Genomic DNA, 18,265 nt, shown 5'->3' on the forward strand with positions numbered 1-18,265 from the left:
GCTCTATGTGTTGAGCCTAGGTATCAGTCCAACATTCCTTGATTCAAAAGGCAAAAGCTTTAATTTCCTCATTACTAGGAAAGGGAGTTTACTAGCCTATTAATTTTTTTTAAATAGTTTTTGCTTTTTTTGTCTTTTTTTTAAAAATATATTTATTTATTATGTATACAATATTCTGTCTGTGTGTATGCCTGCAGGCCAGAAGAGGGCACCAGAACTCAATACAGATGGTTGTGAGCCACCATGTGGTTGCTGGGAATTGAACTCAGGACCTTTGGAAGAGCAGGCAATGCTCTTAACCTCTGAGCCATCTCTCCAGCCCCTAGCCTATTAATTTTTTTTGTTTGTTTCTTTATTCAGTAGCCATAAGCCAGACACTGGTGGCCCTGGTGTTGAAGCAATACAGAACTGACCTCTACCCTTAATGAGATTTGTGGGCTCTGACACACACACACACACACACACACACACACACACACACACACACTCACACACTCACTCACTCACTGGAGAATCTTTTAAACTACTCTTGGTGTGATAGTACACACCTGTAATATCAGCGCCAGAGAGGTGGATGGAGGGCCTCTGGAGTTCAAAGTCACCCTATTTACTTACTCTTACTCACCAGAGGATACTCTGGGATACTCAAAACCCTTTCTCAACAAACAAAAAAGACCTGGAGTCTTTCATCCCAGCGCTTGGAGGGCACAGGTAGGTGAATCTCTGAGTTCGATGTCTGCATGGTCTATTTGGAGAGTTACAGGCAAACCGGAGACATAGAGAGAGAGAGAGAGAGAGAGAGAGAGAGAGAGAGAGAGAGAGACCCTGTCTCCAATGAACAAAAACGAGAAACTCCAGTCTAATCTTGACTTATTTTCCTTATCTCCATAGCCTTGAACAAATCACTTCCCCTTTCTAGATGATTCTTTATTCAGTTCTATATGGGCTTATTTAAAAAAAAAAAAAAGGAATATCTTTCTGGGAAAGGAAGCCTCCCCATAAAGAAGAAATAAAAACAAAAACAGCTGAGAGCTTGACACATTGTTCAGTATATATCCCTTCTAGTCTTCCTCTAGCCTTGTTTGTTCTGTTCCTAATTGACGCCTTTAGTGGCTGTGGTTCGCTTTAAACAGCCGCCCATCTCCAGGAGGGAAGGGGGCGTGAGGGCTAAGAACGCGTTTTAGTACGGAGTAAAATGTTTGTCCCTATCAGGCCGCCGTCCCGCAGGTCCGCCATATTGTCTGCCGAAGCTGCCGCTGAAGCTACTGCTGCGGCCGCCGCCAAGTCTGAGCGAGCGGAGCCGCGATGGGTGAGTGAGGCAGCTCGGCAGATGGGTGCTCGGGCTGAGGTCTTGGGGAGCCGGGGTCTGGCGAGAGCCTGTATCCAGTCTGAAGCAGATGTCGGGAGCGTCCGGATGGATATGGGAGGAGAAATCAGGTCGGGAGTGCCCCTCAGGCCAGTTTCGGGCCGGCGTAGGGCCGCACGGGGAGCAGCCCCCGGGACGGGTTCCGGATGCCTAGCGCCCCCGGTGTGCCCACGTGGTGGCCTCGGGCCGGAGCTCGTGCCTCCCGGCGGTAGGCAGGGCCCGGCCCGCTCGCCCTGTGCTTGCTGTGGAACTGGGGAGCGGGCTCAGGGCGGCGGGCCTGGACGCCACCACGGGGAGCCTGCCCCCCTGGGCGTTTGGCCGAGGCGCTTCGGAGCGAGGTGAAGTCTTACCTGGCTTACGTAGAGGGGAGAGTCCTCTGGAGAGGAGACGCAGGGCAGGCCAGCTCCGGACCGGTAACCAAGGGCAGGCCGGGTCCAACACAGCTTGGGCCTTTGAAGGCCAGGAAAATGTCCCAGTCGGCGCAGAAATGGGCTGGTTCGGCTAGACTTGGTGACAGGCTTCGTAGTGTTTAGAAAGCCCAAAGCTAAGATTTCTTGGCATAGACAAGCCAGAGACTTGAGGTTTCTGGGCCAACTCTGGTTAGGAGGAAAGAGAGACCTGTTGATCTTTTGTAAAAGAAGACTCTATCTAGATACGAAGGTCGTTGCCCAAAAGAGTAGATGGTGAAGTCTTTGAATTCAGAAACAAAACCGGCATGGTAATTTATTGCTGTCAGTAAAATCTGTTTAAATTTGTTAAGTGTATGTGCAGGCACTGTTGTCAGTGCTTAATGTGTCTTGTTTAACCTAATTTCAGTCTAGTGGGATAGTTGCTGCTGTTGTTCCTGTTTTACGGAAGGGGAAACTGAGGCGTTGAGTAGTAAAGTAACTTATCCAAGGTCACACAGTGATTAAAACTGAGTGCTCGGTCCTGAGCTCTAGGCTTTAAATGCTGCTTTTTTTGTGGCCTGGCCCCCTAGTGGTGGGCTGGAGGAAGGAAGGGACGGGTTTAACCCTACATAAAGTTGTGAAGGTGTTTTGTTATGGGTCCAGGTGGAAATCTTCAGTCTGAATGAAACCGAAAAGGCAAAGGGTGAGTGGCTGACCCCCGCCAATTTTAAGAGTGGCGCCTAAATGCATTTCTGAAACTTCGTATGCTCTCTGATCCTAGGGAAACATACATTATTTTCCCTGCCTGTGATTTTCGAATCAGATCTGGCCTCACACTTCCCACATCTCATCCAGTGACTTAATGTACAAACACAATCTCATATGGAAGGTATCTAGCAGTCTGCAACAGGCCTGTGTTCTGCGCTTTTCTCTAGAAAAAGGGTGTATCTGGAGCCTTGCCTGCTCCGTAGATAGCAATGCGCTCTTCCCCACCTTCAGTAATAACAGTCCTTTCCCCTCCAGAACCCTCTGGAGAGTCTAAGAATGATTTAGGAGCCCACCTGGAGCCCTGGAAGGACAGGAGTGATCTGTGAGATTCAGTTTTACAGATTGAAAAACAACATCAAAGAAGATGATGAAGCTAGCCAGCAGCGCGATTCTTCCACACTTTACTACACAGCAGCCTTCAAGATTTAAGGTGGAGTCGGGCAGTGGTGGCACAAACCTTTAATCCCAGCACTTGGGAGGCGGAGGCAGGAGGGTCTCTGAGTTCAAAGAAAGCCTGGGCTACATAGAAGAAAAAAGGAAAAATAAGAAAGGTGTTAAAGTTAGTATTTTCCATGTTAGAATGTGAGGTGAAAGTTCTTTGGTGCAAGGAGACCTGACCACAGTCCCAGAAAGAGTTTTAGTACATAGAGTCAGGAGGAGCTAGTTTAACTTCAGTGATCAGACTAAAGTAAGGATATATTTAATCACAGTGTGTAATCCTAGGTAATTTGGGTAATCCCCATTACAACAGTGAATTGATGCTTTGAGACAATTAGGTAAGTAGTGAAGGCTAATAAGCGAGGCCCGTTGGATACTGGTTATACTATAGCCGGAGTCTGCTCTAGTGCCTCTTCTGCGTACTCTCCCAGGGACTATATTTTATACTGTGCTTCTCTTAATAGACCTTTATAGTGAATGCCAGCCACTGCCTGTGCTGGTGAAGCAGCTATAGACACTGCTTTGCTCTTGGTCATTACTAGCAACGATCTCCTCCACTTGAATTCCAGTGGGTGTGGCTGACTAATCACCATTCCTACTGTCCTGCTGTCTTGGAATTTGGCATTTTCTCCGAACATCCAGGGAGTGGGTCTTGAAAATGTGACCTCTAAACCAATCGTTGTCATTCTGTTGTCCTGTGCAGTGGTTGATTTGAGCTGATTAGATCTGAAGGGAAATCTGGAGACTTGGAAGAACCTTTTTTCCCCCGAGACAAAATTTCTCTGTGTAACAGTCCTAGCAGTCCTGAAACTAGCTCTGTAGACCAGGCTGGCCTCGAACTCCGAAAGATCCCCTTGCCTCTGCCTCCCAAGTGCTGGGATTAAAGGCATGTGCCGCCATCACCCAACTGAACCTTTCTTATTTAAAACTGACTTCCTGGCATTTAAAAAAAAAAAAGGTTTGCAAATTTCTTTTTAAACTAGTTTTTACCAAAGAATGAGAGTTTCAGAAAAGATCAAGAAAAACTGTGCATCTGTGGAGCGCGCTAGGTGACCAGCACCCTTCCAAGTACTTTGCGTACTAACTCACTTAACTCTCAGGTTCTCTGGAACACTACTGCTGAGCTCTGCTCCCAGTCTCAGCAGACCTCTTGTGACCTCTTGTGTATGTCTGTGCCTTTATTTTCTTGGGAGAGGGGTGGGGGAATGTTGTTTGGTTTTTGTGTTCTTGTTTTGTGGGTCGTCTGGGTATTGAATAGCCTGAATAGAATAGTCCTGAATAGCCATGTACCACATGGCTTCAGTGAGAAGCAAATTGTAATTATGATTAAATCTGTAAGATTATAACGAAGCTAAAAAAAACTCCACTTGTCTAGAGAACATGTAGCTGAAGAAACTTTTGTCAATCTTAATGATTTCTTTAAAAGTTTGAAGTCATTAGCCTGGCATGGTGGCTTGCATCATTTGTCCCAGCTACTCAGAAGGGTGAAGCAAGGGTTGCTTGAGCCCAACAATTGAAAGAGCCTGGGTAACATAACAAGACTGTCTTGAAGTTTGAGCTGGGTGAAATGCCTCAGAAAACAAAGGCCATTGCTGCCAAACCTAATGTCTTGAGTTAATCCTTGGGACCCACAAATTGTCTGTTACCCCCACACGTGCATACACTTCCCTTTTCATGAACACAGAATAAATAAATAAATAAATACATAAATAAATAAATATGGGACTAGAATTACAGTTTAGCAGGTAAGAGCATAAGCTGCTCTTTAAGAGGACTGGGGTTTGATTGCCAGCACCCACATAGCATCTTTTTTTTCTTTTCCTTTTTTTTTTCTTTTTCTTTTTTTTAAATATTTATTTATTTATTATGTATACAATATTCTGTCTGTGTATCTGCCTGCAGGCCAGAAGAGGGCACCAGACCCCATTACAGACGGTTGTGAGCCACCATGTGGTTGCTGGGAATTGAACTCAGGACCTTTGGAAGAGCAGGCAATGCTCTTAACCTCTGAGCCATCTCTCCAGCCCCCCCACATAGCATCTTAAGACAGTGTAAAATCCACTGCTCAACTCTGTAACTCCAGACTCAGGGAGTCAGAAGCCCGGACAAAACGCCTACACACCTAACAAGAAAATGCATAGGTAAATAAACAGATAAAGATGTAATAAAGTTTCAGCTGGGTATGGCAGTACTGGCCTGTAGTATCCTAACATGTGAGAGTGTCTTTGGGACAGCCTAAACTATATATAGCAAGACTATCTCAAACTAAGGACAGCTGGGCAGTGGTGGCGTGTGCCTTTAATCCCAGCACTTGGGAGGCAGAGGCAAGTGGATCTCTGTGAGTTTGAGGCCAGCCTGGTCTACAAGAGCTAGTTCCAGGACAGGCTCCAAAGCCACAGAGAAACCCTGTCTTGAAAAACAAAACAAAACTAAGGACAGCCGGGCAGTGGTGGATACGCCTTTAATCCCAGCACTCGGGAGGCAGAGGCAAGTGGATCTCTGGGAGTTCGAGTCTAGCCTGGTCTACAGAGCGAGTTCCAGGACAGGCACCAAAGCTACAGAGAAACCTTGTCTCAGAAAAAAAAAGAAAGAAAGAAAGAAACGAAAAAAAGCTAAGGACATCGCATATCGTATATGGTTGCCAAGAATGTACTAGACTCACAGAGATTCTGCTGGCCTCTGCCTCCCGAGTGTGGGATTAAAGTTGTATCTTGGGTTTCTTGGGTTTTTGTTTTGCTTTGAGATAAGGCTTTACACTGTAGCACCAGGTAACCTGGAGCTCACAGTCTTCCTCCCTCAGCTTTCACTGTGCTCCACCAAACTTGGCTGAAAAAACAAAAACATTTAGGGCTGGAGAGATGGCTCAGTGTTTATTCTTACACAGGATCTAGGTTCAGTTAACTCCCAGACTCCTCATCAGGCAGCTCACAACGGCCTGTGACCACATCTATAGGCATCTGTGGCCACCACACACATACAGATGTCCACACACATAAAAATAAAAAAAAAAATTCTAAAGTTTTTATTTTTTTTTTTTTATTCCACAATCCCAGTTCTTGGAGACTGAAGGATTGCCATGAGTTCAAGGCTGGCCTGGATTAGACAGTAAAACCATGTCTCAAAAAGAGAAAAAGATTATAAAGAGACCATTTTTACACAGCTACATACTATGTTTGCATTTTAAGATGGTAATGCAAATTAGTCGAAAAGTTGTTTAAATTTTTAAAGTTTATAGTGTAAAAATGAAGGGAAAAAATGATTTGTTTTGGTTTTTTGAGACAGACTTTCTCTGTATAGCAGCCCAGGTTGTCTTGAACGCAGATCCGCCTGCCTCTGCCTCCTGAGTTCTGGGATTAAAGGCAGTGGCATTTCATTTGTACTTTAATAAATAAAGATTGCCTGAAAATCAGAGAATAAAACAAGCCCCACTGGTCAGCTTTACAGACCAGACAGTGATAACATACACCTTTAATCCCAGTAGCTACTCTAGTTGCCATAGACACTGGGCAGTACACGACTTTAATCCCAGAACTAGAGACTATAAAATGGGAAGAGACAGCTCTCGCACTCAGTCTCATTCAGAGAGAGATCCCTGGAGGCAGGATCGCCATTTTGGACTGAGGTAGAGGTAAGACCCAGTGACTGCCTGTTTTGCTTTTCGGTACTTCAGGTTGAGCCCCAGTTTCTGTCTCTGAGTTTTTATTAATTGTGCTTCAGGCATATACCACAATGCCAATGTCTGGCTGATTTTTTTTTTTTCTAAGTTTATTTTGTTGTTGTTATTCTTTTTTGTATTTTTCGAGGCAGGGTTTCTTTGTAGCTTTGGAGCCTGTCCTGGAACTAGCTCTTGTAGATCACAATTCACTACTAACTCACCTGAAGCAACTCTAACGCCAGTGTCTAGTCTTACTGGGTCTTATACAGTGGGCATTCTGTGTGCTGCGCTATTTTTTGCTGAACTGTTTTCTGGGTTTTGTCTGTGTGTGGTTGTTGTTTTTTATAGCACAACAATACTAACAATACTAAATCAATGTTTTGTTTGGAAACAGTCTAAGTATATGGACAAAGTGTTCTGACACTAATGCAGATTAGCCTGCATCATCAGTCTCCAAAATACTGAGATTAACGACCTGGGCCTGGACTGTGCTATGTTGACGGGAGTTGCGGGCTCAGAATTGAACTCTATGCCTAGAAGTCCTCCCATGTGTCCGGATCCTCTGGTATCCATTGATTGAGGTACTCAGAAGTTGAATTAAGGACTCCTGCTACAGCTGTGGCAGGAACAGGTACTTTTCTCAGTGGCTGGCCATTCATCCTCTGATGCATAAGTCTGGTCTTCCAGCTACTATGGCTTGACCAGAGTCAGGAGTGCAGCAGGGTCTCTTCAGAACTACCCCCAGCTTCTCCTATGGCCAGATCATCATGGCGAGGATCTTGAAGCTTGGGGTTGAGTTTGGGAATTGAACCCACAGTGACTGTGCCCTGAATATCTGCAGGCTCTTCCATCTTGTCCGAATCCCTGCTGGTAGTTCCTGTTTCTGTTTTTAGATGCACAGATAATCATTTTGTTTCTTCAGTACCGTAACATGCTTTGTATCTTGTTAGCAATAGGCTATACAATATAACCTAGGTGTGTATTAAAATATGCCACCTTAATAAGATCATGTAAGGTAGACTCTGTGATGTTCACAGTGATGAAATCTGTTGAGGATACATTTCTCAGAACATATCCCATTGCTATGACTATTAATAGACTATTAGTAGACACAGTATAGTTGTTACCAGAATATGGGCTGTTAAGGGCAGTGTTCTAGAACAAGCCTGTTTCTGAAATTGCCACTAGCAAGGCTGAGATTATGAGGCATAATTTGTAAATAATAAGTAGTTTTAAAAGTGGAGTGTAGAACCAGCAAGATGTCTGAGCAGATAAAGGTGCTTGCTGCCAGACACAAAGAACTGAGTTTGATCCCTGGACCCACATGGAACATGGAGATAACCAAGTCCTATAGATTGTGTTTGACCTCTACATATATACCCTAGCCTACATACATATAAATTAATAACTTTTTTGACTGTTAAGCCATGGATGTAGCACAGCTGACAGAATGTTTGCCTTGAACATACAAAGACCTGAGCTGATCCTTAGACTGTCATATATGTTGGCAAATATCTGTAATCCCAGCAGTGTATGAAGGCAGGAAGATCAGAACCTCAAGGACAGCCTAGAATTATACCCAGAATTAGCGATAGGAAACAGATGTAGAGAAGCTCTCTCCGTAATGTTTTGAACTGCCAAAATAGCTAAATGTTGGGTTTTTGGGTTTTTTTTTTTTTTTTTTTTTTGACAGGGTTTCTCTGTGGCTTTGGAGCCTGTCCTGGAACTAGCTCTTGTAGACCAGGCTGGCCTCAAACTCACAGAGATCCGTCTGGCTCTGCCTCTGAAGTGCTGGGATTAAAGGCATGCGCTGCCACCACCACCCAGCTCAAAATAGCTTTTTTTGTTTGTTTTTTTAATGCTACCTGTATGGGTGTGTTGCTTACATGTATTTATGCCTGTGTGTCACTTGTTCTGGTATTCAAAAAGACCAGAAGAGAGTATCAGATCTCCTGGGACTGGAGTTACAGGTGGTTGTGAGCTACTATATGGGTGCTAAGGATAGAACCTGGGGGCCTTCGAAGTGCAGCTAGTGCTTTTAACCACTGAGAAACAAATTTTTTAGCTTGTTTTTGGCTGCAAATAATGGAACCTTTTTAACTGCTAATGCTCTAGTCAGGTACTAGTTAGTTGTTTGCTTTTCTATAGTGCAGTTGACACTGCATGATGCTGTCACGTCAGTCTCTTCTGAGCTGCTTTGTGTAGATTTTTCTTAAGGCATAGTTTCACCTGGCGTGGTGGTACACACCTTTAATCCCAGCATTCAGAGGCAGGAGGATCTCTGAGTTCGAGGCCAGCCTGGTCTATATATAGCCAGAGCTGTTTATGTAGCCAAGGCTACATAGAGAAGCCCTGCCTCAAAAAAAAAAAAAAAAAAAAAACCAATTTTTTTTTTTGAAGTAGGGCCTCACTTTGTAGCCCTAGCTGGCCTCAAACTCTTTACATAGACCAGACTTCCCTCAAACTCAAATAGATCCAGCTGCCTCTGCCTCCCCACTACTAGAATTAAAAGCTTATGCCAACATGTTCAGCCAATAGTACTATTTTTAAGGTTGTGGATGAAGATTCACTGAAATACTGATTTGAGGAAATAATTTGTGAGCAGGGTATAGTGGTATATACCTGTAATCCTCAAGAGGCTGGTTGGTAGTGGTACATGCCTTTGATCCCAACCTGGATCTCTGTGAGGCCAGCCTGATCTACAAAGCTAGTACCAGGAAGTCCAAGACTGTTACACAGAGAAACCCTGTCTCAAAAGCCAGAAAAAAAAAAGAAAAAAGAAGAAGCAGAGCTGGGTATAGTGACATACACCTTTTATCCCAGTACTCAGAAGGCAGAGACAGGTGGATCTCTTTGAGCTTCAGGACAGACAGAGCTACACAATGATACCCTGTCTTGGAATGAATGAATGGACTGAGCAGAGAGGGCTCATGAGTTGGAGGCCAGCCTGGACCATATACGGTTGCTGTTTGTCTCAAAACAAGAACACACTTTTAAACCGTAGAGGTTTTAGTGATTCAAAAATTCTTAAGCCAGTATCCTCTCTGCCTTCCCTTTTGTTTTGGTCAGGGTGCTGTGTCACTGTTCCTAAAACACATACCTGATCTTGTCAGTACTCTTCTCAGGGACTTCATCCGCCTCTAAAATCCTAATCGGAAGATCAGCGTGCAAGACTTCCTATTGATTTTTCCAGTTTTATGACATTTACATTTATCTGTATATCCTACAGTCTACTCATTTCGTTTTGTTTTGTTTTGTTTTGATTTTTGTTGTTGTTGTTGTTTTTCCAGACAGGGTTTTTCTGTGTAACAGCCCTGGCTGTCCTAGAACTCACTTTGTATACCAAGCTGGCCTCAAACTCAGATCTGCCTGTCTCTGCCTCCCAAGTACTGGGATTAAAGGCACACACCACCACCGCCTGGCTTGTTTCCTCCTAGTATGTAAACATTTCTGGTCATGTGTAATAAAATTCTAGACCTTCTTATGTTTATTTACTTATGGGTGTGAGTATGGGTGCTCCGTGGCACAGCTGTGGAGGTCAGAAAGACAGTTTACAATACGGTTTGTTCATCCTTTCATTGTGTAGGTTTTTAGGGATTAAACTCAAGTCAACTTGGGGTGTCAGGCTTGGTTGTAAGCACCTTGACCAGTGCTCTCAGTGCCCTGTCACTTGGGGATTCTTTAGGTACTGTGGTAGTCCTTTAAAGAGATGATGATGATAGCAGTGGCTGGGGTGGCAAATAGTAACAAAAGTTAAGAATCTGAGTCATTGGGCTAGGTTTTTGGTTTCATGTGGTGGCTGAAGCTGAGTGGTGCTGAGGATCAAGTGTGCTGGGCCTGTTGACTTGAGCAGCAGAATGGATGGTAATACTGGGATGCGTTTAAATTTAGACAGTTTGGGATATCTCTGATTTCCAAGGGAAGGCATCCAAAAGACAAGCCAATATAGAGCAAAGAGCTCTGAGGGTGAAGTCTGGGAATGAGGTTTCATTATCGATGTTTATCTCTAGATAGCTAGTAACCATAGAAACAAGTAGATCCTGAATCTGTAGAGATTAGACTAAAAAGAATGGGGTCTGGACATGGTGGTTCAGTCTTTTAATACCAGTAGTGGAAAAGGCTGGATCTGAGTTCAAGGTCAGCCTGGCCTACCAGGTGAGTTCTGGGACTACCAGGACTGACTACTCAGAAAGACCCTATCTCAAAAAGAAGTGTGTTTGTGTCTGGGACTAGGAGTACAGCTCTAAGTTTGTGTTTGGCTTGTACAGACCTCAGAAACATACAAAAGAGAAGCTCAAGGCAAATGAAGTTAATGTGGAGGAACAGAAGAAATAGTAGCCAGAATTAGAGAAAAGAGGAGTGGTGGATAGCTAAGACAAAACAGAAACAGCAAAGAGTAGTACAGAATGGAGATGATTGTTAAGATTGAATGATATCAAGAGGATTAAAAGAAAGAAAATAAATGGCCAGGCAGTGGTGGTGTACACCTTTAATCCCAGCACTAGGGAGGCAGAGGCAGGTGGATCTCTGAGTTCAAGGTCAGCCTGGTCTACAAGAGCTAGTTCCAGGACAGCTAGGGTTACATAGAGAAACTCTGTCTCTAAAAATAAAAAAGAAAATGTCTGTTGAATTTAGCGTTTTGTGCTTGATTTGATCAATGGCCTTTACAAAAAGTTTCATTGTGTGAGCTAAAAATGAACCAGACTGTTTTCAGAAATTTGAGAGTGTGCTGGAGAAATGGCTCAGAAGTTAAGAGCACTTGACTGCTCTTCCAGAGGTCCTGAGTTCAGTTCCCTGCAACCACATGATAGCTCACAACCATCTATACTGAGATCTGCTGCCCTCTTCTGGCCTGCAGGCATACATGCTGCAGGCAGAACACTGTATACATAATAAATAAATCTTAAAGGGAAAGAAAAGAAATTTGGATGTTAGGAGAGATGAGGAAGTTGATGAAGGTCTTGTGATATTCAGAGAAGAGATTATGAATGTCTGCATTAGAGTGGCATAGGAATGGAAAAAGAGACAGGAATCTAGACAGCATTAGGAATGAAAGTCAGCCACTCCTAGTGATTTCATGTGAGAATAGTCATAACTGAACTGAAAAGCTAAGACTATGTCAACACAGATTCCTAAACACCTTACATTAGTGTTTCTCCTCTTTTTTGCTTTGGATGTTTGTTGGAGAATAATACCCAGGAACTGGGACCCTCACAAATGCTGGGCAAATACTATCCCCAGTCTTTTTCTGTTTTAAGTATGGTTATGTCTGTAGGTTGAGGTAAGAGAACAACTGTGGAGTCGACTCTTCTGCCCTTATATGGGTTCTGGAAATCAAACTCTGAGGTCATCAGGCTTATGAGACTTGGAAAAAATGTCTGCCACATCATTCTAGTTAAAACAGTTACATAGCTCTTTCTTAGGGACTTCCTATGTCGGTTGGTACTTGAACTTGTAATGAAAAGTTTGCCACATTTAAGAGGACAAAAGAAAAAAACCACAAGTTTCTTGTTTTAGGAATAAACTCTGGTGTCTAGTGAGTATGAATGTTGAAGAAAGGTTATATATTGTTAGCTTTTTGTACTGTTTTGTTTAACTCTGGTTTTTGGGAGCTCTTTATAAAACACCAGGCTGGCCTCTCATTCACAGAGATCTGCTTCCTGAGTGCTAGATTTAAAGGTGTGCACCGGCACCACCTGGTGATAAAGTGGACAATTTTTTTTTTAGATTTATTTATTTATTTATGTGCTTGAGTGCTCTATCTTCATGCACACCAGAAGAGGCCACCAGATCCCATTATAGATGGCTGTGAGCCACCATGTGGTTGCTGAGAATTGAACATTGAACTTAGGACCTCTGGAAGAGCAACTAGTGCTCTTAACCTCTGAACCATCTCTCCAGCCCCAAAATGGATGGTTTTTGATTTTTTTAAGACAGGGTTTCTCTGTCCAGGAACTAACTAGCTCTTGTATACCAGGCTAGCCTCGAACTCACAGAAATCCACCTGCCTCTGCCTCCCGAGTGCTGGGATTAAAGGCGTGAGCTACCAACACCCGGCTAAAGTGGACATTCTTAAATAAGGATAAGAACAGATAAAGTATCCTCTTTGGGGTAAAAACAAGTTTTCTCATGCACCTCTGCAGATGTTCATCCTTCTATTCTTTCTTGCCTGCTTCTCCAGTGAAGTCATAAGCAGATATTTGTGATAGTTACTTATCACCATGGTAACTAAAGAAGCAATGTGGTTCCTATTTCAGTTTAACTGTCAACTGTGCTCAAAGGAGAGGACAGCCTCTGGGACAGCATAGGCTCAATCATGAAAAACTATGTATCAGGTAATAGAGGACGGCCTTCCACAGGGCTTTGCCTTTAGTAGTCTTGCTTCTGCCTGTTCAGTGACCCATAGGAGAAGCCATCGCAGGTCCTTAAAACTTTCGTGTGTGTGTGTGTGTGTGTGTGTGTGTGTGTGTCACACATGGCATAGTGTTTATGTGGAGGTCAGAGGACAACAGGAGTTGATTCTGTCCTTCAAGTGGTGATGGAATTTAGCTCACCAGGCTTGGTGGCAAGAACCCTTATCTCCTGAACCATCTTGGTATATTGCTTTCTTGTTTTTTTTAATTATGTATTTATTTATTTGGGAGGGTCAGGGATTCTCTGTTTAGTCCTAGCTGTCCTGGAACTCACTCTGTAAACCAGGCTGGCCTCGAATTTGCAGAGATCCACTTGCCTCTGCCTCCCAAGTGCTGGGATTAAAGGCGTCTGCCACCACCCGCCCTTTTTTATTTTTAGTGTGTATATGTTTATACCTAATGCCCCTCATGTGCAAAAGCCTGGAAAGGTCAGAAGAGGCTTCAGATGTCCTGGAGCTCGAGTTACAGATAATTATCAGCCATCATGTGAGTGCTAAGAACTGAACCTGGGTTCATCACAAGAGCAGCACATACTCTTTTTTTTTTATTTTTTTTTTTATTGTTTTATTGAGTTATATATTCTGTGCTCCCCTCCCTTCTTCCCGGGCAGCACATACTCTTAACCACTAAATTGTCTCTCCCAGTTAGTCTTGTTAGTTTTGGGTTTTGTTTGTTATGTGTGGCTTAGTTTTACTTTGTATGTATGAGTGTTTGGCCTGCATGTGTGTCTGGTATATCCAGAGGTTAGATTATGACACTGGATCCCCTGGAGCTGGAGTTAAAGATGGTTGTCAGCCAACATATGGGTTCTGGGAATTGATCCTGGGTCCTCTGCAAGAGCAACAAATGCTCTTAACCATTGAGCTGATTCTCCAGGGCCGCTGGATACCCCCATCCTCCTTTGAAGAAAAGAAATCTCTATGTACTTTGCTTTGCTGAGTGGGATTCTTTTTTTTTTTTTTTTTTTTTTTTAGATTTATTTATTGAGTATACAGTAGTCTGATTGCCTGCATGCCTGCGGGCCAGAAGAGGGAACGAGATCTCATTACAGATGGTTGTAAGCCACCATGTGGTTACTGGGAATTGAACACAGGACCTTTGGAAGATCAAGCAGTGCTCTTACTTAACCTTTGAGCCATCTGTCCAGCCCGCCGAGTGGGTTTCTAAGGCTCTCCTAGTTGCTTTCTAGAATAAACCAGAGATACCTCTGCCTTTTTTTTTTTCAGGCCCAGAACTTGTTTGCATTCCTTTATTTATTTGTTTGTTTTTGTTTTTGTTTTTCGAGACAGGATTTCTCTGTGGCTTTGGAGCCTGTCCTGGAACTAGATCTTATAGATCAGGCTAGCCTCGAACTCACAGAGATCTGCCTGCCTTTGCCTTCTGAGTGCTGGGATTAAAGGTGTGCCCCACCACCTCCTGAGTGTTTTTGTGAGTTTGTTTTGGGTTTGTTTGTTTGTTTGTTTGTTTTTTGAGGCAGGGTATATCTGTAACAGACCTGACTGTCTTGGAACTCACTTTGTATAGACCAGGCTGACCTTGAGCTCACTGAGATCCACCTGTCTCTGCCTCCCAAGTGCTGGGATTAAAGACATACACCATCACCACCTGTTTGCCATCTTATACATTCTCTTTATTGAAGTTCTCATTTTGTTCATGTGTGGAAAGGAAATGCCTCACTCTTGACAATATCTTCCCTTCTAGAGACCATGGCAAGCCCAGGGAAAGACAATTACCGAATGAAGAGCTATAAGAACAACGCCTTAAACCCTGAGGAAATGAGACGAAGGAGGGAGGAAGAGGGCATTCAGCTTCGGAAACAGAAGCGGGAACAACAAGTAAGTTGACTGGAGTGTTCTCCAACACACCTATCAGGGAAGCCAGCCGGTTCTGTAGTTGGCCTCTTTTCACTTCCTAATGCCGCCACCCCCAGCCATAAAACTTCCTTTGCTACCTCATAACTGTAATGTTACTACTGTTACGGATCATAATATCTGTGGTTTCCAGTGGTCTTAGGCGACCCCTGTGAAAGGGTCATTCAATCTTCAAATGAGTCATGACCCAAAGGCTGAGAACCAGCGGCCTAGGGAAATACAGCTTATTGATTTAACAGGCTAGTTGCTCAGTTTGTTTGTTTTGTAAGGTAGGTATGCATGTGTGTAAAGTGTGTGTGCGTCTGCACGTGATGGCCAGAGATGATTTTAGTCTTTCCCGGTTGCTCTCCACTTTAGCCTTTTTTTGTCAGGGCCTGTCTCGAACCTGGAGCCCACTGATGGGCTTGACTAGCCTGTGAGCTCCAGAGATCCTGCCTCCTCCTAAGTGCTGGGGTTATAGATGTGTACTGCTACCCTAACTCACGTGGGTGCTCGGGTCTGAGCTCAGGTCTTTCATGTTTGTTTTGCAAGCTCTTCATTGACTGACCAGCCCTTCAGGTTCCTTTTCTAAAGAATTTTTGGAAACTTAGAGAAATCCAATTTCTTAGCCCCTTTTGGTTTTCCAAGACAGGGTTTCTCTGTGGAGCATTAACTGTCCTGGACCTTGCTCTGTAGACCAGGCTGGCCTCAAATTCACAGAGACCTGCCTGTCTCTGCATCCCAAGTGCTGTGATTAAAGGTGTGCAATACTGCCTCTAGCCTTCAAGCATCGTTTTTTTATCTAACATTGTAGATCTAGCTTGTTCCTTGTGGTTTTGTTTATTTGGTCTTTTGGTTTGTTGATTGTGGTGTAAGTTGTATGTGCTTTGGCGTGCATTTAGAAGTCAGAAGACAGCCTCTAATATCTGCCCTCACCTTCCACCTTCTCTGAGACTAAAGGAGATTCAGATTTTTGCTTTGTGTTGTTCACTGATGCATATGCCAGCCCATCTCTGTTTCCCATCTTACTGTAATAGCTCTGGGATTGCAGCTACCCTTTATATGGGTGCTGGAGATTTAAACTCAGCTCCTCATTTGTTCAGCAAGTGCTTTACCCACTGAACCATCTTTTAAATTTTAAATTTATTAGGACTGGAGAGATGGGTTAGCTGTTGAAGAGCATTTACTGGTCCTGCAAAGAACCCAGGTTCAGTTTCTAGCACCTATATGGTGGTTTATAAACATGTGTAACTCTAGTTTGTTTGTTTGTTCTTTGGTTGGTTTTGGGTTTTGTTTTGTTTTGTTTTTATTTTTCGAGACAGGGTTTCTCTGTCTCTAGCTGCCCAGGAACTTGCTCTGAAGACCAAATTGATCTCAAACTCAAGAGATCTGGCTGCCTCTGCCTCCCAAGTGCTGGGATTAAAGTCCTGCGCCACCATCACCTGACTGATTCTACTTCTAACAGATCTTATGCATTTCTCTGGTCTCCCTGGGCTCCTTCATGCGTGTGATATACTTTAACTCACTTGTGCACACACAATACACAGAGTTTTTTTTTTTTTTCAATCTAAATGCTTTTTAAAAAAAAATTATTCTTGAGTACTGGAGAGATGGCTCACAACCATCTGTAATGAGATCTGGCACTAAGTAAATTTTTTTTTAAATTTTTATTCATGTCAGTTATGTTGGCGCACACCTTTAATCCCAGCACTCAGGAGGCAGAGGAAGGTGGATCTCTAAGTTTGAGGCCAGCCTGGTCTACAGAGCAAGTTCCAGGACAGCCAGAGCAACAAAGAAACCCTGTCTTAAAAAATCAAAACAGAAGATTATTCTGATAATTCCATATGTGTACCTGTTGTATTTTGATCAATTTATTCTGTTACTTTTCTTATTCTGTTCCTCCTGAATCCTTTCTTCCCAATAAGTCCTCTTAGTTTCATGTCTTTTTTTCCTTTTGTAACTCACTGAATTTAATTAGGGATATTTGCAGAAACATCAGTGGGAGTTATTTAGTGACACCTAGACAACTTACCAGTGACTGCACAACTAAGAAAATGACACTCCCTTCACAAGTATCTTCGTGCCCTTTCGTACTGCACACACTCTAGTCAGTGGTCTGGGTCTGGTCATAAGAGGCTTAAACAGTCATTCTGGGCCACCTTATGTTTTTAAGAATTAAGAGAGTTTCAAGTTACCTAGGGCTACATGGAAAGACCCTGACTTCAAAACAAAAACTTTTATGTCATGTGTACAAACATTTCGCCTGCATGTATTTGTGCATGTGATGTACCTTGGGTGTTTCTGGTGTCTGCAGAAGAGGGCACTGGATTCCCCTGGAACTGAATTTTTTTTTTCCGAGACAGAGTTTTCTAGTTTTGGAGCCTGTCCCAGAGATCCACCTGCCTCTGCCTCCCAAGTACTGGGATTAAAGGCGTGCCCAGTGCTGCCTGGCAGACTTGGACCATTTTGAGCTGTGAACCAAACCCAGGTCCCCTTCAAGAGGAAAAGTGAGCCATCTTGTAGCAAGTCTTTGTACCTCCAGCTCCCAAATAACAACCTGGAGACTTATAATTTTGAAAGCTTGGCCTTAACTTAGGTTTGTCCTATTACCTCTTATAACTTAAATTAACCCACTTATTTTAATCTACATTCTGTTGTCTGACTTATTACCTCATCTCTCCCAAACTCTGCCTTTTAGAGTCCAGTCTGTCCCCACAGATTCTACCTAACCACTTCCTACATAGCTAATGGCCATTCAACTCTTTAATACACCAATCACAGTGACACATCTTCACAGAGTGAAAAAATATTCTGTACCACCATCTCCAGCCTTCTGCTCTCTGGAGACTGTTCTGTGCTGCATGTGCCTTGGACAAAGACTGATGTGTCCCTATGACAATCCCGCACTTGCAGGACCAGATCTCACTCAGCTTTAAGGTTTCGTTATGTAACTTTTTTTGAGTTCAAGGCCAGCCTGGTCTACAGAGTGAGTTTTAGCACAGCCAGGGCTACACAGAGAAACCCTGTCATGAAAATCCCCAAAGAAAAAAGTAAAACTGAATATCTTTCATATCTGCTTAAGTTTGGCCTCATTTTCCCATGCTATTTTTTGTCTTTATATCATAATCTAGCTTCTTGTTATTCTTTCTTCAGCTTGTGAGTAGTGCTAGCTCTGTCTCCTCATTTTGCTTTTCAGCTTTTTAAACGGAGAAATGTGGAGCTGATTAATGAAGAGGCCGCCATGTTTGATAGTCTGCTGATGGACTCCTACGTGAGCTCTACAACTGGGGTAAGCCCTTCAAGGCACAGGCACAGCTGTCCTCAGAATAGAATCAGGTGGCCATGTATGTATTTTTGCAATCATGTTAATCTCTTCCTTTTTGTGG

General features: G+C 43.4%; 1 protein-coding gene across 4 annotated transcripts in view; it reads left to right on the plus strand.

Annotated features, from left to right (window-relative positions):
• Positions 1-1,183: 1,183 nt before the first annotated feature.
• Kpna6 (karyopherin subunit alpha 6) overlaps positions 1,184-18,265 on the plus strand; it is a 31,085-nt gene continuing 14,003 nt past the window's right edge. The window contains exons 1-3 of one of the 4 annotated variants that reach the window (XM_048434283.3): positions 1,184-1,309; positions 14,731-14,864; positions 18,076-18,168. In XM_048434283.3, the coding sequence (XP_048290240.3) occupies positions 1,306-1,309; positions 14,731-14,864; positions 18,076-18,168 (231 nt within the window). In that variant the 5' untranslated portion in view covers positions 1,184-1,305. The other 3 variants (XM_048434281.3, XM_048434284.3, XM_048434282.3) reach the window with 3 other exon arrangements.

Source organism: Myodes glareolus, chromosome 3 (genome assembly GCF_982192425.1).
Source record: "Myodes glareolus chromosome 3, mMyoGla1.1, whole genome shotgun sequence".
Taxonomy (NCBI): domain Eukaryota; kingdom Metazoa; phylum Chordata; class Mammalia; order Rodentia; family Cricetidae; genus Myodes; species Myodes glareolus.